Source organism: Cotesia typhae, unplaced genomic scaffold (assembly GCF_013202065.1).
Source record: "Cotesia typhae breed Kobodo isofemale line unplaced genomic scaffold, CoteBio_Ctyphae contig_50, whole genome shotgun sequence".
Taxonomy (NCBI): domain Eukaryota; kingdom Metazoa; phylum Arthropoda; class Insecta; order Hymenoptera; family Braconidae; genus Cotesia; species Cotesia typhae.
Window position 1 is genome coordinate 2,261,910 of NW_027423758.1, and position 27,803 is coordinate 2,289,712.

The 27,803-nt window shown below is 27.0% G+C and overlaps 6 protein-coding genes across 8 annotated transcripts in view; 2 read left to right on the forward strand and 4 right to left on the reverse strand.

Moving 5' to 3' along the window:
- The window catches only part of LOC141531866 (uncharacterized), a 43,626-nt gene extending 27,724 nt beyond the window's left edge, over nucleotides 1-15,902 (forward strand). Inside the window, exons 2-5 of one of the 2 annotated variants that reach the window (XM_074249933.1) lie at nucleotides 13,434-13,771; nucleotides 14,662-14,764; nucleotides 14,889-15,134; nucleotides 15,664-15,902. In XM_074249933.1, the coding sequence (XP_074106034.1) occupies nucleotides 13,661-13,771; nucleotides 14,662-14,764; nucleotides 14,889-15,134; nucleotides 15,664-15,818 (615 nt within the window). In that variant the 5' untranslated portion in view covers nucleotides 13,434-13,660 and the 3' untranslated portion in view covers nucleotides 15,819-15,902. Of the gene's footprint in view, nucleotides 1-13,212; nucleotides 13,772-14,661; nucleotides 14,765-14,888; nucleotides 15,135-15,663 lie in introns of those variants that run through there. The other variant, XM_074249934.1, reaches the window with a different exon arrangement.
- On the reverse strand, nucleotides 2,826-10,427 carry LOC141531943 (prion-like-(Q/N-rich) domain-bearing protein 25). Its single transcript, XM_074250052.1, has 8 exons — nucleotides 10,340-10,427; nucleotides 6,287-6,535; nucleotides 5,703-5,951; nucleotides 5,385-5,633; nucleotides 5,053-5,298; nucleotides 3,956-4,201; nucleotides 3,628-3,876; nucleotides 2,826-3,540 (listed from the first exon to the last, which is right to left on the reverse strand). The coding sequence occupies exons 1-8, from the start codon at nucleotides 10,425-10,427 to the stop codon at nucleotides 3,278-3,280; spliced, it is 1,839 nt and encodes a 612-aa protein (XP_074106153.1). The 3' UTR covers nucleotides 2,826-3,277.
- LOC141531874 (uncharacterized) lies at nucleotides 9,956-26,754 on the reverse strand. Of its 2 annotated transcripts, none has more exons than XM_074249944.1 (8): nucleotides 26,715-26,754; nucleotides 25,715-25,853; nucleotides 25,506-25,629; nucleotides 23,442-23,572; nucleotides 12,007-12,747; nucleotides 11,784-11,944; nucleotides 10,484-10,512; nucleotides 9,956-10,405 (listed from the first exon to the last, which is right to left on the reverse strand). In XM_074249944.1, the coding sequence occupies exons 2-4, from the start codon at nucleotides 25,826-25,828 to the stop codon at nucleotides 23,442-23,444; spliced, it is 369 nt and encodes a 122-aa protein (XP_074106045.1). In that variant the 5' UTR covers nucleotides 25,829-25,853; nucleotides 26,715-26,754; the 3' UTR covers nucleotides 9,956-10,405; nucleotides 10,484-10,512; nucleotides 11,784-11,944; nucleotides 12,007-12,747. The 2 variants fall into 2 exon arrangements, with proteins under 2 accessions (XP_074106045.1, XP_074106043.1); XM_074249942.1 differs by having other exon boundaries at nucleotides 10,484-10,616.
- Nucleotides 18,096-27,803, forward strand: part of LOC141531854 (putative cytosolic iron-sulfur protein assembly protein Ciao1) — a 31,531-nt gene continuing 21,823 nt past the window's right edge. The window contains exon 1 of the mRNA XM_074249904.1: nucleotides 18,096-18,270. Coding sequence (XP_074106005.1) covers nucleotides 18,130-18,270 — 141 coding nt within the window. The 5' untranslated portion in view covers nucleotides 18,096-18,129. The remainder of the gene's footprint in view (nucleotides 18,271-27,803) is intronic.
- LOC141531930 (uncharacterized) lies at nucleotides 18,337-19,669 on the reverse strand. Its single transcript, XM_074250040.1, has 3 exons — nucleotides 19,319-19,669; nucleotides 18,949-19,194; nucleotides 18,337-18,413 (listed from the first exon to the last, which is right to left on the reverse strand). Exons 1-3 carry the CDS (start codon nucleotides 19,341-19,343, stop codon nucleotides 18,337-18,339), a joined length of 348 nt encoding a protein of 115 aa, XP_074106141.1. The 5' UTR covers nucleotides 19,344-19,669.
- Nucleotides 20,977-22,099, reverse strand: LOC141531873 (uncharacterized). The gene is made up of 5 exons (XM_074249941.1): nucleotides 22,064-22,099; nucleotides 21,694-21,831; nucleotides 21,492-21,618; nucleotides 21,295-21,416; nucleotides 20,977-21,209 (listed from the first exon to the last, which is right to left on the reverse strand). Exons 2-5 carry the CDS (start codon nucleotides 21,793-21,795, stop codon nucleotides 21,165-21,167), a joined length of 396 nt encoding a protein of 131 aa, XP_074106042.1. The 5' UTR covers nucleotides 21,796-21,831; nucleotides 22,064-22,099; the 3' UTR covers nucleotides 20,977-21,164.

Here is a 27,803-nt window from a genome sequence, read left to right on the forward strand (position 1 = left end):
TGATATACATTTTCACAAATAATGCAGATGACTATTTTTGGTACTTTAGACATCGGATGGCACTTAAAAACTTTGCACGAATTATCAACACTACTTTCTGTGTCGGCCATCTTGATGGCTAATTTTATATTTAATAATTTAAAATCATTGTTCTAATTTTTATCAGCATCTTAAAAAGTATTGTTGCTCAATTTAAGTGATGATTGATCTCTAATACCAATTTTATCAAGTATAGTATAACTATTTCCAGTATGTATAACCCTTGGGCCTTATTACCCTACCGTAGTAAAATAAGGCCTATTCGCAAGGTTTTTGAAAAAATTTAATTTTGTATTTGTTTATGGTGAAAATTACCATTACTCCATTATATTTTATAGCTGATATATTAATTTAAAAATTAATGATACATTGCAATAATTAAATACAATATTTTCGATTTTTTTTTCAAAATCTCCCTTAGCTAGGCGTTATTATCCGTCGGTACCTTATGTATTCTTCCTTGTACTTACAAGACATGCACAAATAATTAGATACACGTCTGAAAAAAGTTTTGCATTGACGCTCATGGTCAACACAAATGGAATTTTTGACACCACACTCATTTAAGTGACATATAGCTCCAAGAAGTGGCTCACAAAACGCTTCATTTGCTTCAACATGATTAGCTTTGCAGATGCAAGTCTTGTTTTCCGAGCATTTCATGTGCCATATATCATCACAATCTAAGACATCTACACACAGTTTTCTTAAAGGCGTTAAAATGAATTCAAAGGACAAAATTATATGTATTATGTATATGCTCAAAGAAAACGTGAAAATATCACATACAATTTTTACATTCATCATCGGCTACAGCTTTATATTTTGGCTTACATTGACATTTATTATTAAAGCAAATGGAGTCATCCACAATACACTCAGCATTCTTTTCACAAAAACCTTTTAGAATTGGTGCACATGTTGCATCATTGATCGGAATTGTCTTATCATGACAAACACACTTGTTATCTTCAGAACATTTCATATATTTAATAAACACGCAATCATCGTCAGATTAACAAAAAGTACCATGCGTCGCTAACGAAACGAATAATGAATATATCATTGAAATAGGTCATGTTCTTTTATTACTTACATTTAACACAGCCTCGATGTGATATAGGTATATATCCCCTTTTGCATTGACATTTATTGTAAACAAAAACTGAATTTTCAATTATACATCGTCGGGAGTCTTCACAGAAACCATCCAGACGTGGGTGACAAGTACTGTCTTTTATAAAATTGTGTAGTTTGCATACACAAATTTTATCTTCAGAGCATTCAGAATTTCCTGGATTATTGCAGTCGTCATTGTGTTCACAGGATGATCCTAATGATGCTAAAACAACCAATTCCATTTAATAAATACTTCGGATAGAAAAGAAATTAAAAATTTACAAGCATTAGTATTATTTATTTGGAAACGATATACTACTTGATACGCATTGATATGGACGACGATACACAAAGAAAGGCTTGCATGTGCACAAATAATTGGTGTAAACGGTGTTTAAAATCAAGCAGTCATCATCTGTTAAACAATTACCACCGATAAGTGAAGAACACGTTGATGGATTAAGCTGCACGTCATCGTTTAAACATTCGCAGTTTTTATTTTGGTTACACCATGAATTTATCACAGCTAAGCAATCTAGATCAGTCTGACATGAATCGCCTAAAAGGACTGCAAATTTATGTTATTCAAACTTACTCTTTTGCCATGTGATTCTAAGTTATGGTGATTTTTTTTAAGTACCAGGTTTTAAACATACGAAAATGTGTTGTTTGGCAGACCAATCGAAGATTTTTGTGCATTTGTTACTGTTCTCACAATATGGAAGTGACAAATGAGGCTGACACTTGGAAAAAAATTTTTTACCCTCATATTTCAATGTATTCAATTTGAAATAACCGTGATTAGAAAAAGTATTCTAAAGAATTAACCAAAGTAAGAAATTTTGAAAGATTTAAATTGACGTTTCACATTCTAACTTTTTACTTAGCTATTTGAAATCAATTGATCGAAAAAATATTAGATTAATTGAAAATCTTTAAAGTGCTTAAAAAAATTCGGCCGCAAATTTTCGAAGAAGAAAAATCACATTAACATTGTCGTAATTCAAAAGTGCTGCCATATGTCAAGCTCACATTGAAAAATTGAGATTGGAAAGTTGCCAATTAGCAGCTCAGTGATAAAAACGTTATTTCTCCCTTCCAGGCGGAAAGCGTCAATTTTCTTCCCGCTGCTCTAAACGAAAATGCCGCTTTCCGCCTCCGTAGAGGAGAAAAATAGTATACACTCCTTGGAAAGTAAATAATAAAACTTCAAATCACATGTAATCTGAGACATTTCTTACTTTACTTCCCTCGGTGCGTAATATACTAATTTCTCTCCGGTGCTTATCGTCCAATAAGTTTCATGTCCGTTTTTCTAATCAAGGAAAACGCTTTTATAGGCCAATGTACTTACACGAATCTTATGAAAAACACAGTTATAGGTGGCATTGTTTTCGGTTTCATAAATCGTTTCCGGAACATCAACACTGGTAATAATTTTAGTTATTACAAAAATGAATATAAGAATTCCGTAAACCATTGTACTCGCTCAACAATCTTTATACTAATAACAGATACTTTAGAATCGATTGCATAAAAAAAAATTCGTTAGTTATTAATAAATGCTGACGTTAAAATTTTATAAAAATTACTTTCCATAAGCCAGAAATAATAATGATAATAATAACAGCTATAAAGTAACTAATTTCAAAATAAACTTACTGATATTAATATTTTAATAATTAGAGCTGTCGTATTTCAAAACACATTAAGAGCGGTTGATAATTACTTTTCAAACGTGTTTTACTCGTGTATGAGATAAAATTTCGAAAAAAAAACAAACGCTTTGCTCTTCGATAGATAATTAAATTAAAATGCGTTTTAAGATTCTATTTGTTGTCCAGGTATGACATAGATACTTTCCAATGGAGGGCTAGAGAAAAAAAAAGTGTAAACCCTTCTTCACTGAGAAATTACTGAAATTAAATCTGATTTTAATCAGTATTTGTGACTATTTCATTACGTTAAAAAGATTTATTTTATAGTGCTTACAAAAAATGAGGAAAAAAGAAGTATATGATCAATTTTTTGGAAGTTAATACTTTATTGCAACAAAAATTACAAAATTTTTTTAATTCGATTTCGATCAAAAGACTTAGAAATGAAAATACCTCTTTTGTTAATTGAAAATACGCTCTATGCATTGTTTATGTGATAAAGCAATGTATCCAGCCTGACATTTACATACATTATTGAGACAAACAGAATTTCCAACGAAGCAAGGGTTAGCATTCGTACAAAATCCATCCAGTAATGGCAAGCACGTCGCCATGTTAATCATTAGATGATTTTCTGCACAAACACATTTATGATTATCGGAACATTTTTTGTGTCCCGTTCTTCCACAATCAGAATCATTTTTGCAATGATTTCCTAATTTAGCTGCAACCAAGTAGAAAATGAAAAATTTTACGGAAAACTATAAACCAGAGAAAAGAATTTATAAATATATATTTTGAATGTATTTACTAGGCATGCAGTAATCTTTGGACACACGCTCGAAAAAAGGGCGGCATTGACACTCATGATCCACACAAATTGAATTATTCAGCGCACACGAATCTTGAGACATACAAATGGCACCGAGAAGTGGCGCACATAATGCGTTGTTTACTGTACTGTGGTGGTCTTTGCAGATACATTTATTGTCAGAAGAGCATTTCATATGCCATATGCTATCGCAATCGAAACTATCTTGACAAAACTTTCCCAAAGAAGCTGAAATTGAAAGCACGCGCATTCTATTGTTAAAGTACAGAGTACTTGAAGAAATATTGAATATATTGAATATACTTACAGGGCAAACATTTGTACTTGTCCTTATTCATGTAACCGGGATTACATTGACACTTGCTTTCAATACAGGCCGAATTGTCGATTTTGCATGATTCATTATTGTAACAATGTCCGCCGAGGAGTGGCTCACACCGAGATTTATTTTTCATCACAAAATTTTCATTGCAAACACATATACCAGCGTTTGAACATTCTGCATTAAGATTGTCACAATCAAAATCAGATGTGCAGTTTTGTCCTAACGGTGCTGTAATGAATGTCAATGAGTGCAATAGTTAAAATATTACGAATGTTGAAAAAAGCTACTGGATTTAAGATAAATATTTTCTTCAAAATTTTAGTTATACTTCAAGATATGCAGTTTTTTGATTCAAGAAATTAATTCGAAAGTCAAAAAATCAAAATTCTTGAATAAAGAAAAAAATCCCTAAAAGATTTTTGTTCAAACCAAACACTTTATTATTTTCAAATAAGATACCCATGTATTTCAACGAAGGATTTCTTTCTTTTGAATTAAGATAGTCGATAATTAAGATAACGTTGCCCGCATGAAAAAATATAAATGTCAAACATATATGTGGCATAAATTCCCCCATGAAAAAAATTTATAATTAGAATATAAAAAAAATATATATCATTTTATACACAAAATATATTTGAACTATATTAAAAATATACTTGCATATATTTCAAGTATATTTCAAATAGAAGTAAAATATATTATTAATGTATTTATTTTATGATAAATATAAATTATGAAATATAACAGGAACATATGAGAAATATACTTACTGTGTATGAAAAATATAACCCGCAAAATATATTCAAAATGTATCTGAATTATAATTTTTATATAACCAAATTATAATTCGAATATATTTTGTAGCTTATATTTTTCACATAAAATGAGTTTATTTCTCATATATTCCGATTATATTTCATAATTTATATTTATCATATAAAATAAATATATTAATAATATATTTTACTTTTATTTGGAATATTTTTCTCATATACCAAAAGCAATCAAAAGTTCAGTAAACCGAATATAATTAACTTACATTCGAAATATACTTGAAAAAAAGTCTTAGAACTTACACAGTAAACACATGGAAGGAGAGTCAGCAATATATCCATCTCTACATTGACACAGGTTGTCAATGCAAATAGAATTATTAACTGTACAACTTATGTCATTGTCACATGATCGGTACAATAATGAAAAACATGAAGATATTTGAATCACATGATATGACTGGCAGATGCAAACTTTACTATCAGAACACATCAAATGACTTATATCTTCACAGTCCACATCAAATTCACAAGATTTCCCTAACATGGCTACAAAAATAGAATAATGACTTTTATAATTAGTCATTAAAGAAATACGCTTTAAAAATCAAGAATATTGTCGTTAGTTTACGTACAATCTATACAGGTACCATTACGAGTAGATCTATAACCGAGTTTACATTGACATTTGTTGTCAGCACAGACAGTCTTCTCAGGAAAACATTTCTCACTATCCCGACAAGCTTGACCTAATTTTGGCAAACATGTTGAATTATTTGAAATTTCAAAATTTTCTTTACAAGCACACACGTTGTCTTTAGAACATTCAAATCGATAGTCATCGCCACAATCTGACGCAACCTTACAGACGGTTCCCAATGTAGCTAAAAAAAAAAAAATAACGAAGAAGAAATATTAGGAAAATAAAACATCAACGAAATTGATTTACTTACTAATTATACACATTTGATTTGTTAAATAGTTATATCTAGGTCTGCATTGACATGTATGATCAATACACTTAGAATTGTTAACAAAGCAGTCTTTATGACTATAACACTTTCCGCCTAATATTGGCATGCATGTTGCACGATTTACTGCAATATTATTTTTACGACAAATGCACCTATTAAAAATAGAGCATGTCGCATTCCCTATGTTTAAACAATCATCTCTACTATTGCAACATTCACCCAAAAGTGCTGAAACAAATTTTGTTAAATTTATATTTAATGAAAATTTTTATGACGTTAACATACAAAATACATGCTGAAAAAATGCTAATGGATTTAAGAAAAATGTTTGTTTCAAAATTTCAGTTTTGCTTAACAATATTCAGTTTTCTTTGATTCAAGAGATTTTTCCGCTATTTCTATCGAAAAACTAATTCTAAAACGAAAAATATAAAGTTCTAAGAAAAAAACGAAATTATCTTCAGTTTTGGAGAATTATTTTTAGATAACAAATTTTTTGTATCGATGGAAGAAAGTAGTATTCTCTTGAATCAAAATGGTATATTTTATCGGTGTATACTTACATTTTACGCACTTCGTTGGAGTCAAAGCTATGAAACCACTCTTACATTTACACATATTATCGATACATTCAGAATTTTCAAATTTACAGAGTTGGTTAGTTTCACAAAAACCATGTAGAAGTGGTTCACAAATAGCATTATTTTCCACTCTATGATCCGGCTGACAGCCACAGATTTTATCAATATTGCATCGAATATGACCTGGATCTTCGCAGTCAGAATCAACTTTGCAATGTATTCCCAAAGTCGCTATAAAATAATTACTTATAATTTACAGTGAAAGAAAATATTGTCAAAAAAAAAAACTTCTTATTGTACATTTTTTGCAATAATTTTGTGATTTCATGACAAAAGAAGGCTTGCAAGCGCAATGATAATTAACACATTTTGAACCGTAAATCAAACATTTTTCATCTCTATCGCACTCTCCACCAACAAGTGCTAAACACCTAGATGAACCGACCGTCCCATAATTATTCATGCATGTACATATACCTTGATGACATATTGAATACGGTATATTCAAGCAATCCAGGTCATGCATGCAAAATGAGCCTAAATTTGCTGAAATTTATTGTACAATAATTAATTGTATAGATTAATTTTTTTAACTTATAAATTTACCACGTTTTATGCATGCAAATCTGTTTCGATAGTGGCCCCATTTTATTTTTTGGCAACTCTCGGTCATCAAACTGCATCTGTCTTGAAAATTTGGGTTACACTAAAGAAAATTTTTACGATTAAAACTCAATTTGCGATTAAATATTAATAAACATTAATAACTTATACATTTCAAGACCTCAAGATGAAAATATTGTTTGTAGTCTTATAAAATTGTTCTTGTAAATCTTCAAAAGTTTACAAAATCAAAAAATGCACGCCCCATAACGCTCATTTAATAAAAAAAAAAAATCAGTCGTATAACTGACTTATTCGTATTAATGTACTCGATTTATTGTTTTGCGGGCGTTATCATATCAGATCCTCACATAAAGACATCTCGACAGGCTCTGAATTTTTTTTTAAACTTAATAAAATAGATGTCTTCTAAAAAGATCAAATGCGTTTAAACGAGTGTTATTTTTTGACGTACATGTTGTTTATATTATTATGTAAGTGCACTATGAATAAAATAGAGATTTTTACTTCAGAAAATTGCCTGATTTTGGTAAGACCAAGAGTATAGAGCATTACCTCAAACGTTTCCACATTATAAGGTGTGCAAAACTGTGTAGTAGAATCTTAAAATAATGCGACTCTGACTACGGCAAATAAACTCAGAAAGTTAAACAGGCGGATGAAGGCAATAGTGTATTGTGTTCAGACTACATCTGACAAAAAAAGATTTTAAACAGAAACAAGAAAGTTTCTGTGAATAGAAGAAGAAATCGTTTAAAACGAAGTATGTTTTTTTTTTTTTAACTAAACAATTATCTTAGCAAAAAAAAATGAGATTTCTATAAAATTTTCTTTTACAAGAATTCTTCATTATAAGGTACCCGAAGGTAATAAGGCCTAAGTGATAGAAATGCTATTTAAAATAACCGCTTCCGCTAAAGACTTCTCTAGTAGAAGCGTCTAGCATAAAAATGTCGCTACAAATTTATAGAGTACCGATACAACGTTCCTTGTCGTCTATATTTCATCATCCTAAATATGCTAAAGTAGCGCAGAAGAATTCCTAAAAAACGATTTGAGTAAATGGTAAACATTTTTTATAATTTTATATTTAATAATTTAAAATCATTGTTCTAATTTTTATCAACATCTTAAAAAGTATTGTTGCTTAATTTAAGTGATGATTGATCTCTAATACCAATTTTATCAAGTATAGTATAACTATTTCCAGTATGTATAACCCTTGGGCCTTATTACCCTACCGTAGTAAAATAAGGCCTATTCGCAAGGTTTTTGAAAAAATTTAATTTTGTATTTGTTTATGGTGAAAATTACCATTACTCCATTATATTTTATAGCTGATATATTAATTTAAAAATTAATGATACATTGCAATAATTAAATACAATATTTTCGATTTTTTTTTCAAAATCTCCCTTAGCTAGGCCTTATTACCCGGCGGTACCTTACTTGAATTGAGATATAATACTTACACAATGTCCGTCAATAGTACAGTTTACTGGCAATGGAAAACCCATCTTTTCAAATGATAAATTTAAATTTGTATTCACTTGAATACTACTACTGCTACCGAATAATGCTACAGCAAGCATTAATAATATTATTCTAATGATCATATTTTTGTATCGGTGACAGAAACCAAAAGTAAATAAAAACTATATTACTAAGTATAAATCAAATAACAAAGAAGTATTATGTTATCACGTAACTTCCAAAACTAAAAAGTCGTGCATTAACGAACCTGTTAGCTTCTTTATGTATCCTCAATAAAACAAACTATAAATTTATTACTTTAATTAATACAATTAGTTACATTTTTTTTTCGTCTAACAAGTAACTTGAACGTTAAACACAGATAATTATTTTATTATGAGCTTCTTATTAACAAGTTAAGAATAGAAAAAATAACCATTTCGAAATTGAAAATATCAATGATTTTCGAAATTTTGTTTTTGTTTTTCAGTATTTTTAATTTCTAATATTAAATTTTATAATATCTATTATGTATTTTATTAACATGTTATTTATATTTGTATTGTAATATTGCCATTTGGCCGATAGGCCTTGGCATAAATAAAGTAATCTAAATCTACACGGAAAAACATAAACTGTAATAAATAACAATTGATTTATAATAAGTAATGATCAACTGCTAAAAATTACCACTTCAAACAGTAAAATCATGATTTTACTATTCACATTGTAATATTTACAATTTAAACCTTACAATTTACTCTTTACATGGAAGAAAATACTATTTCAAACAGTAATATTCGCCATGTAAATGTCTAAAATGTTAAAGTATAATAATTAAGAATTCAGACTTTAATATTTATCATCTCGTACCTAAAAAATGATGTTATGATATGTAAAAAGTATAGAATAAAGTTATTAAATTTCTAATACAAGCAACGTCAATATTTACAAAGTAAAATTATTGACTTGCTTAGACTGGTAAAAAGTATATTTTAAAAGTATAATTTTTACTGTTTGAAATATTAAATTCTCCCTGAGTGAGACCCCCTTCTCTTTCATCTGAGTTCCCCTTCTCTTCATAATATGGACTATATATTGAAATGGCAATTTTTACTGTTTGAAACTGTAATTTTTAAAGATAAAAGAGTCGTTATTTACTATAGTGACAACTACTAATTACTTATTTTGGATATTAAATTATAAATTGTGGCTTTTATACTTTCTACATTAAGTTCTGTAATATTTACATTTTTGCCACCCCGGTGTCCGCTTTACTATTTGAAACTATAAAAACTAACCGGAATCCGAGTGAATACTACAGTTTACTTTTTTCCGTGTAAATCTAAATCTAAATCTAAATGTAAATCTAAACGGTCAGATTTAATTTAAACTTTGTAAACTTATCGAGGATCGATGACAATACGCTAATTTGATGAATAATAAGATTATTTCATTATCCTAATTAGGATTGTCAGGATTAAATGATTTTTTCACGCATTCTTTGGTCGAAATAACAGAAATAATAGAAACAATAGATGATTATTCCAAAAATTAAACTTTATTATTGTAATAATATAATATTAAAATTCATTAAACTGTTTTTTCCGTGTTGAATTCTTCTTTAAGTCTTCATTGTCATCATAAGCTCTAAATCCAAAAATTGTCATTGACATTTTTTATCGCATGATGCTTTTTGCATACACAGTAAAAAATTTTGCGTAAAAAAATTTTATGGTAAATATTTAACACTTTTTTGTATTAATTTAACACAAAGAATGTTAAATTTACACATAAAAGTGTTAAATATTTAACACAAAATTTTTTGACGCAATAACGCAAAATTTTTTACTGTGTATGATCCGTTCTAAGTTGGAACACATGTTGCATTGTTGTGAATAACATGAAACGGTCTACAAATATATGTTCGACTATTACTTGAGCATTGCATATGCTCAAAATCTTCACAATCATAATCGTTTTCACATGATTTTCCAAGTAATGCTAGAGTATAAAGAATATACATTTTGATAAAATTAATTTCATTGTAAAAATAATCTTTGATGAGTAAAAATAACTTACTAATAATGCATCCATTGTTAGATATTGATCTATAAAACGGTTTGCAGACACATTGATTAGGCGGTGACAAATTGTTTCATAAAATTTTAATTTTTAAAGTAATTGACAAAGTTTGAGTTGTAGTAGTTGTACACTGAAAGAAAAATTAACTTGAATCAAGAGTAAAATTTTTTAACCAAAAAATAAATTTTGAAAAAGCTCACTGTCTTGAATTAAGACAAAAAATTCTTAAATCAAATGAAATGTATTTAAACCAAGTGAAATTTTTTAGTTTAAGAATTTTTTAACTCAAACCAAGAAAATAAAATTCTTCAAAATTATTTACTTGATTCAAGTAAATTTTTTTTTCTGTGTAGGGGAGGGTGGGGCAAGACGGTCCACCTGGAGCAAGAAAGCCCACCTCAAAAATTGACCAAAAATTTATTTTTCTACTATTTTTTAATCATATTATGAAGGTGGGCCATCTTGCCCCCCAATAGTATTTTTGGAACTTTTAAAAAATTTCAGTGAATTGAGTCGATTGGACGAGAGTAAATCCACTTAATAGTAGAAAGCCAAAAAAATAAAAACTGGCTTAGGTGGACCGTCTTGCCCTACCCTCCCCTATATACTTATATTTTATAATCCCTGAATTTGTTGATAGTGGTATAATGGTTTATTTATTTGGTATTTACTATTAAACTCCATAAAATTATATGGGGTCAGTTGAACCAGTAGAAATTAGACGTAATAAACTACGACGCGTTTGCATAAATTAATCACTTTTAAAAATTCACGTTGACTAATTTATAGATTGATAATGAAATTAGACGTAATAAACTACCATTCAAAAAAAAAAATTATTATTTAGTTTTCATTCGAATGATAAAAAATTGCTAAACTTTTTTTGATTCAATTGACCCTCTCCTCCTCCTCCTCTATTAATTGAACCATTATTTGTCAAAAGTGATTTGGAAGTATTTTAAAAATGTAATATTGTCGAATCGTTCTAAATCACTTTTTGACCAGTGAAGTATTTTTATCCGCTGATTAAAAGGTATTCAGAAACATTAAAAACTTTTAATTTTTTAAATACTTTTTAATTGTTAAAATGGATTTTATGGTGTCTAAAAGCGTTGGAATTTTCAATTTTTAATTATATATTCACAATCTTCTTCAATCTTTAAAATTAATTGAGAATTATTTACTGAATTTGGTAGTTTTTTTGATAGATTTTTTATATTTACCAAGAATTTAGAACGATGAAAAATAATTTGAATTTCTTTTGAATTTTCTTAATCAGGGATTAGTAAATACTTACAGGTCTTCCGTCGTAAGCACAACACATCTTCATCAAAACCGTAGAAAACTGACGAAGTAGCCTGGGTCGTAAAAATTATTATTAAAAATATTTTTTTCATTGCAGCCATCATTTTTTTTTTTTTTTATTTTTGACTCATTGACCTTTCTAAAACGGTTTATCTGGAAAAAGATAAGACAATTAATGTCATTAACTTTTAATGATACTCTATTAAAAAACTTACGTTAACCCAGTATTAAAACAATTTCTTGCAGTTAAATAAGCTGATAATATCAATCATAAAAAAGTTTGAAAATTATAATTTTTACGGTAAATATTTAAAGAGTTATAATTTTGAATATTTGAAAGATTATAAAAATAAAAAACTACTAGCCGTCTCCCGGCCGCTTCGCTGGACGAATCAAATAGAAATTAATACATTTTTTTTTCTTCATGTTTTTATGTTGATTTTTTAAGTTTTTCTTATTATTTTTTTTCCATTTTTATTATTTTACCTTCGTCGGACAAAAAAATAGTATACAGCTCTTGGAAAGTCAAAAAAAAAACCTCAGATCACATTTATGTCGGCCAATTAAAGAAACAAATTACTATCTTCTCCACTTTTATAATTTAGATGAAAAATATGAAAATATATGCAAAGTCTATAGTCAGACGCGTGCTTGCGCGCGCAAATTTGAATTCTAGTTCATATAAATTTGAAAAAAAATGGTAAAGGGTTGATGGAACTTGAAAAATAAATACGACAATCGAAAAAAAGAGGTGATTTTCGGGAATTTTTTTGACAGGGAAAACAAAGGAATTTAGGAATCGGATTTTTTTTATTTTATTAAAGGTACATTAAAGATTATTACCCTAAATTTTTATTAAAAAATATGTAATTACTACAAAGTTATTAACAATCTCGTAAAGCACTAGAAAAAATTACACCCTCCATGGTCGGTTCGATAATTCAAAAACAAATCATCTGAAAATAAAAACCCAAATTGCTTTTCAATCAGTAAGGATGTAGTTATCGTCGCACATACGGAATTTTGAAAATTTTCATTTTAAAAAAAATGGCGACTGATTAAAAATTTTCTCACTATTCTTACTGTTTTTTTTTTTTTTGGTTTTAACCCGGTTAAAAAAATCTTTAAAATAAAATTTTTTTTAATTCCGTAGTAGAGAAGGAGTCTAATATACAGGCCATACCATACAATATCCGGTAAGGGCTATCCATCAATGGAATAAAATAACTAAACATGTTGATAAAAATTTTCTATTCATAAAAATAAGCAATAAAATTTTTTTTAGTATAGATAAATGTGAGATAGAAATAAATTTTATGTTGAAAAACCATTTCAATGTCGTCATGAAATTTTTTTTATAAAAATAAATTAACCAAAACATATAAAAAAAACTATTCGACAGCCGAAATGGGAGTAGATTTCATTTTAATGATAGCAATAATAACTTTTTACTAATAAAAAAAAACACAAATATATTATAAGTGTCATTTATATTGGAATCATTGCAATCGAAGTTTAAACAGTTATTACATTACATTCCGCCTCGGGGGAAAAAAATACGTAAGGTCGCAATGAAATTTTTTGGTAATAAATTTAGAATTTACATGATTTAAAAAAAAAAAAAACCTTTTTTTTTTCGTAGATGAATACAATAAATGTACATTCTCGATCGCGAAACCGAGGAGTCGCTAGATGATACCTTTAGGCCATACATAGGCAATTAATATCTGGTATATAAATCGATAACGAACTAAAGAAGGTTAGAGCTTAGGAACATTAACTAACTACTGATAAATCATTTGTTCACCTGAATTAATGTCAAGCTGTCGATTAGTTTAAGTTATTGAACAAAAAAAATAAGTCATCAATATGAAATTTATTATTTTTTCTTCGGTTTTATTTGTAACGTATGCTTATATTATCGATCTTGAGAGTTTCGAGGTCGATGATTTATTATTGTGTTCAAAGAAAAGATTTCAGGTAAGCATATGACTGTTTTATTATATTGTAACTTTTTTTATTATCAGAATACTATAAGGTACCCGCGGGTAATAAGGCCTGTCGGATAATAAGGCTTAAGTGATAGAAATGCTATTTAAAATAACCGCTTTCGCTAAAGACTTCTCTAGTAGAAGCGTCTAGCATAGAAATGTCGCTACAAGTTTATAGAGTCCCGATACAACGTTCCTTGTCTTCTATATTTCATCATCCTAAATATGCTAAAGTAGCGCAGAAGAATTCCTAAAAAACGATTTTAGTAAATGCTAAACATTTTTTATAATTTTATATTTAATAATTTAAAATCATTGTTCTAATTTTTATCAACATCTTAAAAAGTATTGTTGCTCAATTTAAGTGATGATTGATCTCTAATATCAATTTTATCAAGTATAGTATAACTATTTCCAGTATGTACAATCCGCAGGCCTTATTACCCTACCGTAGTAAAATAAGGCCTATTCGCAAGATTTTTGAAAAAATTTAATTAAGTGTTTGTTTATGGTGAAAATTACCATTACTCCATTATATTTTATGGCTAATGTATTAATTTAAAAATTAATGATACATTGCAATAATTAAATGCAATATTTTTAATTTTTTTCAAAATCTCCCTTAGCTAGGTGGGCCTTATTACCCACCGGTACCTTAATTATTCTCGAATAACCACTGCATATTTCATTGTATCAAAATTCTGTAGAGTGCAAGTTATAACTTATGAAATAAGTTACAATTTTCGTTATTAAATGTCTAATTTCCTTTAAATTTAAAGGTAGTATTAAATATTGTAACTCTTACTACTTATGTACTTAAATTGAGTAATCTACTCTTCCATATTGGGTGTGCCTGAATGGTGCTTTTATTATTTACAGTGCAATGTGAAAGCTTATCGACCCTGTTGTGATCCTGACTATAAATGTACAAAATTAGAAGGAGGCGCAGCTAGCCGTATGTTCAGGTGCTTGAAATCATCAGGTATTGATATCAAAGGCATACGCCATACATGAAATTAAATTATCATGCATAATTTAATTTATAATTAAATATCTTCTCAATTAATTATGATTAATCTTCTTAATTATTATGAATAAATTTTCAGCTAAATTGAACGAATCTTGTCATAGAGATATCGATTGTTCCACAATTGAGTTTGCAGAATGTAAAAATGGAAAGTGCAAGTGTCAGGATAATTTCACTGCTATGGGTGAAATTAAATGTGTGCCGCTTTTAGGAGAATTCTGTTTCAAAAATGATGATTGCATAATACAAAATTCTTCATGCGTTGATAACAAATGTCAATGTCAGAAAAATTTTATAGCACTTAAAGAAAATGAATGCACTGAATGTAAGTTTATTTTACACTCAGAGAAAAAATTTCTTTTAAAAAAATGGCAATTGTGACAAGAAGTCAATTTTTTAAAAATTTTAATTAGTTTTATTTTTTTAACTAAGAAAAAGTTTTCTAGGTTTAAAAAAAAAAAAACAATTTTGGATAGACAACTTGTCAATTTTCCTCAAAAATTGTTTTTCCTAAATCTAAAAAACTTTTCTTTAGCTAAGAAATAAAATTGTTTAAAATTTTAAACAGTTACATTTTTATTACAACATTGTTCATTTTTTCTAAAGAAATTTTTTTCTCCGTGTAAGTCTGTAAAACTGGCATTGACTTGTCCAGAATTGACCATCAATACCACGGTTATTATTCAAACAACATATTTACTTGTGTTGTTAAATAATGGCTCTAATAAAAGTTGTGTAGCTATATTGGATTCCCAATAATCATTAACAATGTCCGTCAATTCTAAATTTATAGATGTATTTATTTTTTATCTTTATTATAGAACTATTGATTCCTAAAATTTATTGCTTTTCAGTGAAATTAGGAAAATCCTGTCAAAGTCACGAAGATTGTTGCGAAATATCGAACTCAAAGTGCTACGAAATCGGAAGATGTTATTGCAAGGAAGGCTATGAGTCAATCGGCACTTCACATTGTCAAAAAGCTGATAAGCAAATGTTGTTCCGATAATCAATCGTGTGATATTGACATTATACTATCAATTTAAATATTCATTGTAATCTTAGATAAGCTTCGGTCAAAATTTGTCTTGTATTGAATTATAATTATTACAATTATCGATGTTGTAGAATTTAAATATTCTTCTTTGAATAAATAATTATGAAAAAAAGTATTTGGTATATTTTTAGTTCCTTTCAATTATGTTTTTGCCTTTAGAATTAAATAAAAATATACAATTAATAAAATTAATAGAAAACGATCTTGATATTCTTTCATTGTCCCGGTCAAAAAAACGTTAGGACAACAAAATGATTTTGTTACCACTATTCAGCTTTTATTAAAAACTAGCAACCCGGTCCGCTTCGCTGAGCCTCCGTCAAAAATACAATAATAATTAATCTATAACTAAAATTAATAAAATCATAAGTAATAAATTTTGCATTATTCATCGTCAAATAAAAAATTCCTACCAAATTTCAAGTCTGTAGTAGAAGTTACAGTGTGGAAATGGAAATTTAATATTCTAATACCCACCCCTGCAATCCTTATTGGGGGTGGATTGTTGTAAAATCCGCTCTTAGATTATTTCCGCATCACATATAGAAGACTCCACCTAAATTTGCCGTCTAGAGGATCTACAATTTGAAAGTTAAAAATTTTCATTGTTAATATCCACCCCCGCAACCCCCCTGTGGAGCGAGCTATCGTAAAATTCGTTCATAGATTATTTATATATCTCTTACGGAAGATTTCTACCAAATTTGGGAGCTATAGGAGCTATAGTTTACAAACAGGAATTTTTCATTGTTAACGCCCCCGCAATCCCCTTTGAGGGAGGATTTTTTAAAAATTTGTTTTACATACAAACCTTCTCCTAAAAATTCTAAAAACAACAAAAAAAAATTTAGCTCAATCGGTCTAGCCATCTCAAGTGATGCGTGGACATGCATGCGGCATTTTATTTTTATTTATATAGAGATAAAATTCTGAGAAGCTTTTCTCTAAAATTGTTACTAAGTTTATCAATAACAATTTTTTTGTGGCAATTAAAAAATCCTAGTCATGGTTCACTCGGCAGACTCAAAAATACATTTTCGACTATTTTAATGGTTAATATCATACATCATACATACAATATAAATTAAGTTGAACGTGAAAGTCAATAATTTTTAAATATTCTTATAAAATTTATTCTAACAAATCTACTTGTTGTTCCAACACATCAAATTTGTTGAATCAATCAAACTACTTTTATTATGCTAACAAAATTATTAATTTTTTGAACAAAACAATTTTTTTATTTCAACAACAACACTTGTTATACAAAGTAACTGGTTTAATAACCCAGATTTTGTTGCTACGACGTATGATTTGTTATCCCTATGCTAACATATTCATTTTTTACCACAACAAATCTTATGTTATCACATCAAATTTTTTTCTGCATTCAGCCTCATATATTCACATTCATAAAAATAATCTTGTGACTCGTTAACTTTCAGATGGTCTTTATTTCAGATAACGTTATCATTGCAATTGGTATTCAGGTATAATAATGCATATTGTATCGCTTACACGTGATTCGTTTCTTCATTATTGTCATAAATAAATAATAGTTAACAATAAATATTACAAAGGCTTACGGCACTTTCCTTTGCCGTCGGGCCGATATCCTGATGGACATTTGGACCCAGGCGGAACAACAATTATCGCTCTTATGTTTTCATCGATCTGATTAAGTGTGTCTTCTAGAAAATTAAATTTTTTTTTTTATATTTTAAAAAATACTCAAGAATTTTTCCGTCAGGAATAAACTCACTGTTTTCTTCCACAATACTATTACTCAATGTTTGTTTCGTAATATTGTTATTCCATTTGGATGGAGAAACCAAGCTCACGTGATCATAGAGCAGGCAGAATACGATGATGATGCCGATAAATCGCTTTGCAAACATCACGCTCAAAATTGGGTTAGATTCAGCAGTAATAGTTGTTTGCTCGATTTTATAAGCACTGAATACTGTCACACTTTACGAAATATGTTAAAGATATTATATTATATTACGTTATGAGCGTTTATATTTTGATAACAACATCACTTCAGCTAACTATATTAACGCGTAAATGATAATCAAGATAAAAAAATTAACTTTAGCTCATGATTAGCATAAGCATTCTATCAGAATACTGTCATCTTTATATTTATCTCATTATTTCACAATATTGATTAATAATCTATATACATTGTTTATGAATAGATTACAAGTTCGTAAGAAATCCCGCTTTGCTTAAGATATAAATTTCAATTGTTTATTGATTTATGTTAAGTAGATTTCATAGAAATCTAATTATTGCATTGGTCCTCATGACGGAACTTTTGAAAAATTTTGCTCTATATCAACTCAGCTCGTCAAGCAGATTCAGAAAATACATATGGTTCAAAAGTTTATATAAGGTACCGGTGAGTAATAAGACCTATTTATTCATAATAATTAAAAAGATTAATCATAATTAATTGAGAAGATATTTAATTGTACTCGTAGCTCTTTGAGTTCGTTATTTCGCTCCAATCTTCGTGACTTTGACAGGATTTTCCTAATTTCACTGAAAAGCAATAAATTTTAGGAATCAATAGTTCTATAATAAAGATAAAAAATAAATACATCTATAAATTTAGAATTGACGGACATTGTTAATGATTATTGGGAATCCAATATAGCTACACAACTTTTATTAGAGCCATTATTTAACAACACAAGTAAATATGTTGTTTGAATAATAACCGTGGTATTGATGGTCAATTCTGGACAAGTCAATGCCAGTTTTACAGACTTACACGGAGAAAAAAAAATTTCTTTAGAAAAAAATGAACAATGTTGTAATAAAAAATGTAACTGTTTAAAATTTTAAACAATTTTATTTCTTAGCTAAAGAAAAGTTTTTTAGATTTAGGAAAAAACAATTTTTGAGGAAAATTGACAAGTTGTCTATCCAAAATTGTTTTTTTTTTTTTTAAACCTAGAAAACTTTTTCTTAGTTAAAAAAATAAAACTAATTAAAATTTTTAAAAAATTGACTTCTTGTCACAATTGCCATTTTTTTAAAAGAAATTTTTTCTCTGAGTGTAAAATAAACTTACATTCAGTGCATTCATTTTCTTTAAGTGCTATAAAATTTTTCTGACATTGACATTTGTTATCAACGCATGAAAAATTTTGTATTATGCAATCATCATTTTTGAAACAGAATTCTCCTAAAAGCGGCACACATTTAATTTCACCCATAGCAGTGAAATTATCCTGACACTTGCACTTTCCATTTTTACATTCTGCAAACTCAATTGTGGAACAATCGATATCTCTATGACAAGATTCGTTCAATTTAGCTGAAAATTTATTCATAATAATTAAGAAGATTAATCATAATTAATTGAGAAGATATTTAATTATAAATTAAATTATGCATGATAATTTAATTTCATGTATGGCGTATGCCTTTGATATCAATACCTGATGATTTCAAGCACCTGAACATACGGCTAGCTGCGCCTCCTTCTAATTTTGTACATTTATAGTCAGGATCACAACAGGGTCGATAAGCTTTCACATTGCACTGTAAATAATAAAAGCACCATTCAGGCACACCCAATATGGAAGAGTAGATTACTCAATTTAAGTACATAAGTAGTAAGAGTTACAATATTTAATACTACCTTTAAATTTAAAGGAAATTAGACATTTAATAACGAAAATTGTAACTTATTTCATAAGTTATAACTTGCACTCTACAGAATTTTGATACAATGAAATATGCAGTGGTTATTCGAGAATAATTAAGGTACCGGTGGGTAATAAGGCCCACCTAGCTAAAGGAGATTTTGAAAAAATTAAAAATATTGCATTTAATTATTGCAATGTATCATTAATTTTAAATTAATACATTAGCCATAAAATATAATGGAGTAATGGTAATTTTCACCATAAACAAACACTTAATTAAATTTTTTCAAAAATCTTGCGAATAGGCCTTATTTTACTACGGTAGGGTAATAAGGCCTGCGGATTGTACATACTGGAAATAGTTATACTATACTTGATAAAATTGATATTAGAGATCAATCATCACTTAAATTGAGCAACAATACTTTTTAAGATGTTGATAAAAATTAGAACAATGATTTTAAATTATTAAATATAAAATTATAAAAAATGTTTACCATTTACTCAAATCGTTTTTTAGGAATTCTTCTGCGCTACTTTAGCATATTTAGGATGATGAAATATAGAAGACAAGGAACGTTGTATCGGGACTCTATAAACTTGTAGCGACATTTCTATGCTAGACGCTTCTACTAGAGAAGTCTTTAGCGAAAGCGGTTATTTTAAATAGCATTTCTATCACTTAGGCCTTATTACCCGCGGGTACCTTATGTATGTATGTATATCGCGTGCCTAACGCCACAAGGGCGTATTACAGCAGTAGAGATAAGATTCCATGCCAAAAGGGCGGATAAAAAAAATTTTTTTTTCCATTCTTTTTAAACACGGAAAAAATTAAATAATAAATGCAATATGACGCAGTATTGATAAATAAACATGATGAAATCATGTTCAGCCACTTGATTTGTCATGTTTCGGCTACATGACAATCCTTTTACAGTAGCTTGAGAGAATCATGTGGTAGCAACATGATTTTCATGTAGCCTTAAATAGCATAAAATTAAGCTGCAACTACTAAATATTTTTGGTTCAGAAAAATTATTTATTATCAAGGAACTAGATTTTTTCGGATTTATAATATTGCAGATGTTTTGTAGAGCGTTTAATTCTCTATGAAGATTAGATCAGCGATTTATAAAGCAATCAGTCGTTTAAACGGTATAAAAATCAGAAAAAGCAACAAAAATTTTCTCTATATTATTCTTACGGGAATTAAAAAAAATGCGATAAGGACAATTCCACTTTTATAATTTAGATGATAAATATGAAAATATATCATGTAAGCAAATTATTCGTAACGTGATTGGTTGAATATATCATAAGCATGAAAATATATGCAAACTCTACAGTCGAAGCGCGCGCTTACGCGCGCAAATTTGAATTCTAGTCTTAATATTAATATTAATGGCTCATCTTTTCAGTCCTAATTACAATTACAAAAAAAAAAATTTTTTTTTGCTGTGAATTTTATAAATTTTTATTTGCCGGTCGATGTTTGAGACCTAAAATTAAAATAATTTGTACAAATATTAAATTTAAACCAAATAAATACCAGAAAACTTCTGTCAACAATTTTGACGATAATTTTCTTTAATTTGATATTTAAAACTTTATCTTGAATTTTCTATTCTCAAACTCATGGTCTGGTTATGACGACTCGTCTTCCATCGTATTGATACCACTAAAATAATAAACAAAAAGTGTATTCAGTAGTATTTTAAAATTTCAAATTAAACATAAAAATGATAATTTCCATTTGAATTTACCGCGTAACATCGACCTTGATAATTGTAGTAAGAAGACATACATTTACATAATGAGCTAATACATCGAGAATTTGTTATATGGGAACATTCTTCATGAAACAAACACGATCCTCCTAGCGGTACTGCAAAATAAAATTAATAAAAATTATAAACTAATGATTGTAAAATTTTTTACAAATTAATAATCATAAATTTACTTTTATCCAAGCACCTGTAAGTCTTGTTTCTTGCAGACAGCTCATATAAGTCAGGTGGTAAACTAAATAAACTGAGGGTTGTTAACTTGCATTCAAATTTGGAGTTACAACAAGGCGTGATGGGACACTGCAAACATAATTATATTAATTAAATTATCATTAATTTTTTATTAATTATAATAACGCGCAATTGATTATTCACATTTGCTCCTGTGTAAGTACAGCCTGAATCATCGAATATTTGTACGCTTTCAATTTGAGTCAGAGCTCCAATTATTACGGTTAAAATAATTTTTATTTCCATTTTTGCGTCTATTTCTTTTCTTTGGAGTATGATTATCTGTAAAAAAAAATTAAATTAAATTAATAAAAAAAAATCTTCAAATTAGTAAAAAATATTTTTAAACTCTTAAAAAAATCGAGCCAAATTCACGATTGAATTTTTTTTTTTTTTTGAAGTTCAGTAACCTCTTAAAAATATCTTGATTAAAAGAGCCGCAGCGCTCTAATCTTCTAAAGATTGATTGTTTACGGTTGAATGAAGCGATTAATCTCAATATTAATTAACTTACAGAAGAAAACAATGAAAAACAGCGAAGAAATATGGATACAAAAAAATTTATTATTTAACTTACCACGTTGCAACTTTTGTGTCACCTCTAATAATGTAATGTGTTTTTCATAACTTATCTTCCACAGCAATTAAATTTTGAAGTTACAGATAAGATTTACTACGTCTAAACTTAATATATTTCATTAATGACCTCGTTTACTACATACGTTATATACATTAAAAAAGACATTTTATTGTAGAGTAAAATTAAATATATAAGCCACTTAAATACAGTGATTGGAGCAATGAAAATAAAAAATACAATTGTAATATTTTAATTTTAAAGAAACAAAAAACTGAGACATTAATTTTGTAAATAACTACAATATTACTTTTAAAAATATTTTTATAAACAAGTCTTTAAAAATAATTCATAACAAAGTGAATTCAATTTTTTTTCCACTGATTTTAATTTGTTTCACGTCCAGATTTTTTTCTAAAATGTAGAACTACTAGAATTCAAATTTGCGCGCGCATGAGTTTCGGATTTGCATATATTTTCATGCTTATGATATATTCGACCAATCACGTTACGAATAGTTTGCTTACGTGATATATTTTCATATTTTTCATCTAAATTTCATCTAAATTATAAGAGTTGAACTAATTTCTACCGGCTACCAAAAGTTTTTTTTTTTTTTTAGAATCATTTTTGCGTATTTATTATAATGCTTAATGGTATTGGTTTTAAATTGTCTCTTGTACACTACCCATGCATCCAAAAATTTTTTGTCAAAGAAGAATTTTACTTGATTGAAATAAAATTTTCTTTTGTTCCATTCTGATTTAAAAAAAAAAAAATTTGAATTTTTTTCCATTTTGATTTTTTTTTTATTATGGAGAATTAATATTGTCAATTCTTTTGAATTAATTTTTTTTAATCAGGCGCTAAGCAACTTAAGTCATTAATTTTCTTGGTTCAAGTAAAATTTTTTTCCTGCATACAGATCTTGCAAATTAAAGTTTTAATACACTGAAAGAAAAAATTTATCTCTTTTGAAAAAAATGGGTATTGTTGTGATAACAAATTAATTTGTTAAAAAATATTCAAAACATTTATTTCTTACCTGAAGACATTAAATTTTTTTTCGCAGTACCTTTCTTATTAAAAAAATGTTTTTTTATTTTGAAAATATACAATTTTAGATAAACAACTTGTGAATTTTCATTCAAAACTATTTTTTCAACAAAAAAGTTGCTTTCTAAAAAATTTATATTTCTTCAGTGAAGAAATGAAATTGTTGAAAATTTTCAATAAATTAATTTCATGTTACAACATTGCTCATTTAAAAAAAAAAAATTTTTTTCTCTTGGTGTACAAGTTAATTCCCACTGACCTAGTGACATCCTTGATTATAAGGATAATACAATAAGGATTTATGTTCACATTGACACGTTAATTCGATACATTTCGCGTTCTCTATATGCATACATTCTTCATCATATTGACATGGATCTCCAAAATTAACTGCAAAAAAAAAAAAAATTATTGATCAAATTTACGTAACTTTTTAAGAGTAGTATTTATTTATTTTATTTTATTTATTGAATTTAAATGCCAAAGCATGAAGTTCTTTTTTTATGTATTTTTCAAAAATGCAATGCAATGTATGAATATAAAATATTTAAGGATCATTTAAGCACAATTTTTCCGATAAATTGGGGTTGAAAAATTTTTGGTAAATATTTACTAGTGGGGTCACCATTTTAATTTTTATTTTTTTGAACGAAATTTCTATTTGATTTTATTGATATTGTTACGTCGAAAACGCAACTAAAATTTAATTATTTTTATCCTAGCCGTTAGGCTAATAGATAAGGATCTGAAGCTTTATGGGAAGGGGTTGAAGTTATAATATAAGAAAATGAATTCAATTTAATAAATATATTATAAAATTATCATACAAAGATTTGAATTATTAAAACAAACATAAAAATCTCAATTAAGAACTTACTTAAATGTCATTGTTACCGTTTCTTTACATAATTGAAATTTACTTTACTAACAATTGTTTTTTTTTTAATCTGACGCGTGGTTTCATTAAAACTTATAAAAACTTTTTCGATGTTAACACTAGGACGTCAGGACAACGAGAGATATTTTTGTTGAAAAATCGTAAAGGTGTCGAATTTTAGGGCGTTACTTATTTTTACTAGATGGGAGAAATAATGTCCAATTATTTTTCTATTTCCTTGAGCCCTTGCCCTCTCTCTTAGATTTTTCTATAATGTTTCTATAATGATTTTACTCTTATGCTCTATTATACATCTATGTGTTTGTGTATACGTAAGCGCATTTATGCATAGACAAAGACATACATGTGTACTATTTTACATTAAATTATTTACTGTGACCAAATTTTTATATTAAATTAGTTAGATAAAAATTAATTTGTGCATAGATTACAAATTGTCATTAGTTTTTTAGATCTAAATTTTTCTTTTTATTTAAGTCGTTATTTTATTCGAAAATAAAAGAAAACATTTATTTATTTTTTTTTTTGTTTAAACTTAAATTATAGTTATTAAATTTTGTTCCTTAAATTATCAACATATATATATTTTTTTATTCTGTTGATACTAGAATTATCATAACATTCCTTTTTATTTTTTTCTTTTATCATTATTTACTTTTATTTTATTTAAACTATTGTTTATATATACATTTATTTTGTTATCGAAAACTTCTATTTCGGATCTCGACAAAGTTTAAAATTCTATTAGGGTATTTGTTCAGGCTCAAATCCCTTAGTATGGTCAGGCCCAACTAAAACTAAATTTTTCAAATAAGTTTCTTTTGAAAATGCTATTGATAAATTTGAAGATAACAAAATTTTAAAAATAAATAAATGTATGTAATTAGTTGTAAGAACATAAAATTATTTATGAATAATTAAATTCTATTTGTTATAAAATAAAAATGTCGGACGTTGAGTCCGACATAACAATATATTTAAAAAAAAAAAAATACACAATTAAAAAAAAAATTGATTACCATAATTTTCACAAATTTTACAAATTTTCAAAAAAATTTATAAATTAAAAAAGAAAAAAGTTGAATATCACAATTTTTGAAAAAATTATGTAATCCAAGATTCTACTGAGTATAATTCAAATTATACGGGATATTTTTGCTGATTATATTCAGTGTAATCTGGGGCGGTATATCCAGAAAAATTACTTGGTCAAATTGGAGATTACACTGAATATAATAATTTTTAATCATTTTGAATACTTTCTAATCCTTCAAATCCTTTTTAATACTATCTCTTATGGGCATTTAACATGTGAGATCATTTTTAATTCTTTTTTTTAATAAGGGTAGTAAGTTTATGATATTTTTTTGGAAAACATAAAAATTTTAATATCTAAAAAAATTAAATAAATAATATTGAATTTACCTTGACTCAGGCACTTCCACGTTTTATTATAAGCTCCCGAAAATTTCGAAAACGCTGGATTATATTTACTCAGTCCTGCCAATCTACATTTGTACCCTGGGAAACAACAAGGTACATCAGGACACTGAAAAAAAAAAAAAAAAACCCATTAATTATAAATAATAAATATTAATAATAAAAAAAAATTCTTTTCTTTTATTTGATCTCACATCAGCTCCAGTGTAAGTGCATTCGTTATCATCAATTGATGGTGGTGGCAGTTCTTGTCCTTTGGCATAAAAAACAGTTCCAATTAAAATGGAAAAAATTATTAGAATTTTCATTTTCTTCGTGAAGAATATTTAGTATCTGTAAATGTTAAAAAAATATTATATATTGGAAAAAAAACTAAGTTTTTTGATAACACTGAAGTTAGCCGTCAGCTGTTGATTTAAAAAATTTTTTTAATAAATCAATTACAATAAAAAAATGCTTCTAAAAATTTTCATTTGTTATTTCTATTAATTTTCACACGTGAAACTATTTAATTAAATTTTTTTTTTAATAATTTAATTGCTATAAAATTTTTAAATAATTTTCAATATCTGCCAACTTCAGTGTCATGTTTTTTTAACTATAAATAGTTTATTAATGAAGCTTTAATTGGTTTAATGTATAACCTAACTTTTACTACTCCAAAAACTTGAAATTAAACCAACTTATTTTTTTTATAAAATAATTTTATTAGATTAGAAGTTTTTTAATGAAATAAAATAAATAATAAAGATATTTTTATTAAATAAATTGTATAAAAAATAACATAAAGAATAATTAAAAGTTTCTTTTATAATTTAATATAATTTATTATAAATTATTAAATTATTACTCAAAATTAATTATAAAAGTAAAAAAAAAACTGATAGATCCTTAAAATTACTAGAAATGCAATTATTTAAACTAGAAAAATTATAATTATGGTTAAACTATTTATTTACATATATTTTTTTTTAATTAATTAGAAGCGAAATAAAAAAAAATGACGTTTCATGTAAACTTAAGAATTCTGCAGTGAGATCAAATATGTTCATCTAATATTTTTGAGATTAAAAAATATTCATATTGATTGTAGCGTTAATGATAATTAAAACTACTTGAAATTTTTTACAAATCAAAATTTATTTTTATCGAAACGATAAATTAATTTGATGAAAAAAAAAATCTTAAACTTACCACGTAATAACTTTCGTGTCAACTCAGTAATGGCTTGTTAAATGACTTATCTTCGAAAACTATAATATGATTTTAATGTATATAATAATTCTTACTGCGTCGAATTATTTTTTCATTAATGACCTCGTTAAAACACTGAAAGCAATTTTTTATTTTAGAAACATAAAAAACACTAAAATAAATATAAAATGATAATTAATTGAATGAAGTAATTGGAATAATATAAAAAATAATAAAAAAATTTATAAAATACTATACTGTATTCATTTTAAAGAAATAACAAAAAATATTTTTAAAAAATAACAATAAATACATTGAAAAATATTATTAATCTTATGAATTAGCGCCAAGTTTCTTAAAAAAATTTTAAAAATCACATTTAAAAAATATGTAATTAATAATAACAAAATAATTGTACAAATTCGCGAAAAGTCAATTAAATTTTAAACTTTTTTTGTTCACTAATTTTAGATTCTGCAAAATCACCGGAATTTTTATCATTATTTGAATTAAAAAAAATTTTTTTTTTTGAGTAAACAACGGCTTGAGCCGGCGGAGGAAGGTTTAAGTTCTCTTTTCTATCTTGGGAAAAAATATCAAATAGATAACTAAACATCAAATGCATTAAAAAATCGTTTTTATGGAAAAATATTTGAAAAGTATCTATTGTAGTTGAATAAAAATTTTTGGACAACAAAACTTTTTTTCAAAAAATTTTGATTATTTTGCAACACCTCAAAAAAAAATCTAGAATTCTGTGAGACATGCAGAGTCTGGATTATTCGATAAATTTTGAACATTTTGTGACGTTTTTTTAGACATTTTTATGACTTATAGACAACTTAAAAATAGGTTGTTTCTTGGGTAACTAAGAAAAAATCTTCAAGAAATATCCATAAAATGTTAAAAAGATATCTACAAAAACGTTACAAAATTCTCAAAATTTATTTATCAATCCAGACTCGACATGTCTCAAAGCATTTTCGACTTTTTATTAGGTGTTAAAAAAATGTTCATAATTATGTCACATTTGATGTTACAAGCTGTGAATATCTTATGAACAATTTTTTTTTACAAACAAAATTTGAT

Bases quoted from the DNA above. Each gene is read 5' to 3' on its own strand.
- LOC141531943 (XM_074250052.1), bottom strand. From the start codon at position 10,427: ATGTATATTCTTTATACTCTAGCATTACTTGGAAAATCATGTGAAAAC. The intron at 5,634-5,702 runs GTAAGTAAATCA...TTTTTTTTTTAG, and splicing joins AAATCAAATGTGTATAATTA to CTACATTGGGAACCGTCTGT. The intron at 3,541-3,627 runs GTAAATACATTC...ACTTGGTTGCAG, and splicing joins CAAAGATTACTGCATGCCTA to CTAAATTAGGAAATCATTGC.
- LOC141531874 (XM_074249944.1), bottom strand. From the start codon at position 25,828: ATGAAAATTCTAATAATTTTTTCCATTTTAATTGGAACTGTTTTTTAT. The intron at 25,630-25,714 runs GTGAGATCAAAT...TTTTTTTTTCAG, and splicing joins GCACTTACACTGGAGCTGAT to TGTCCTGATGTACCTTGTTG. The intron at 23,573-25,505 runs GTAAATTCAATA...TTTTTTTTGCAG, and splicing joins GTGGAAGTGCCTGAGTCAAG to TTAATTTTGGAGATCCATGT.
- LOC141531930 (XM_074250040.1), bottom strand. From the start codon at position 19,343: ATGTTCAGGTGCTTGAAATCATCAG. The intron at 19,195-19,318 runs GTATTGATATCA...ATAAATTTTCAG, and splicing joins CAGGTGCTTGAAATCATCAG to CTAAATTGAACGAATCTTGT. The intron at 18,414-18,948 runs GTAAGTTTATTT...ATTGCTTTTCAG, and splicing joins AGAAAATGAATGCACTGAAT to TGAAATTAGGAAAATCCTGT.
- LOC141531873 (XM_074249941.1), bottom strand. From the start codon at position 21,795: ATGGAAATAAAAATTATTTTAACCGTAATAATTGGAGCTCTGACTCAA. The intron at 21,619-21,693 runs GTGAATAATCAA...TTATGTTTGCAG, and splicing joins GTACTTACACAGGAGCAAAT to TGTCCCATCACGCCTTGTTG. The intron at 21,417-21,491 runs GTAAATTTATGA...TTTATTTTGCAG, and splicing joins TTACAGGTGCTTGGATAAAA to TACCGCTAGGAGGATCGTGT.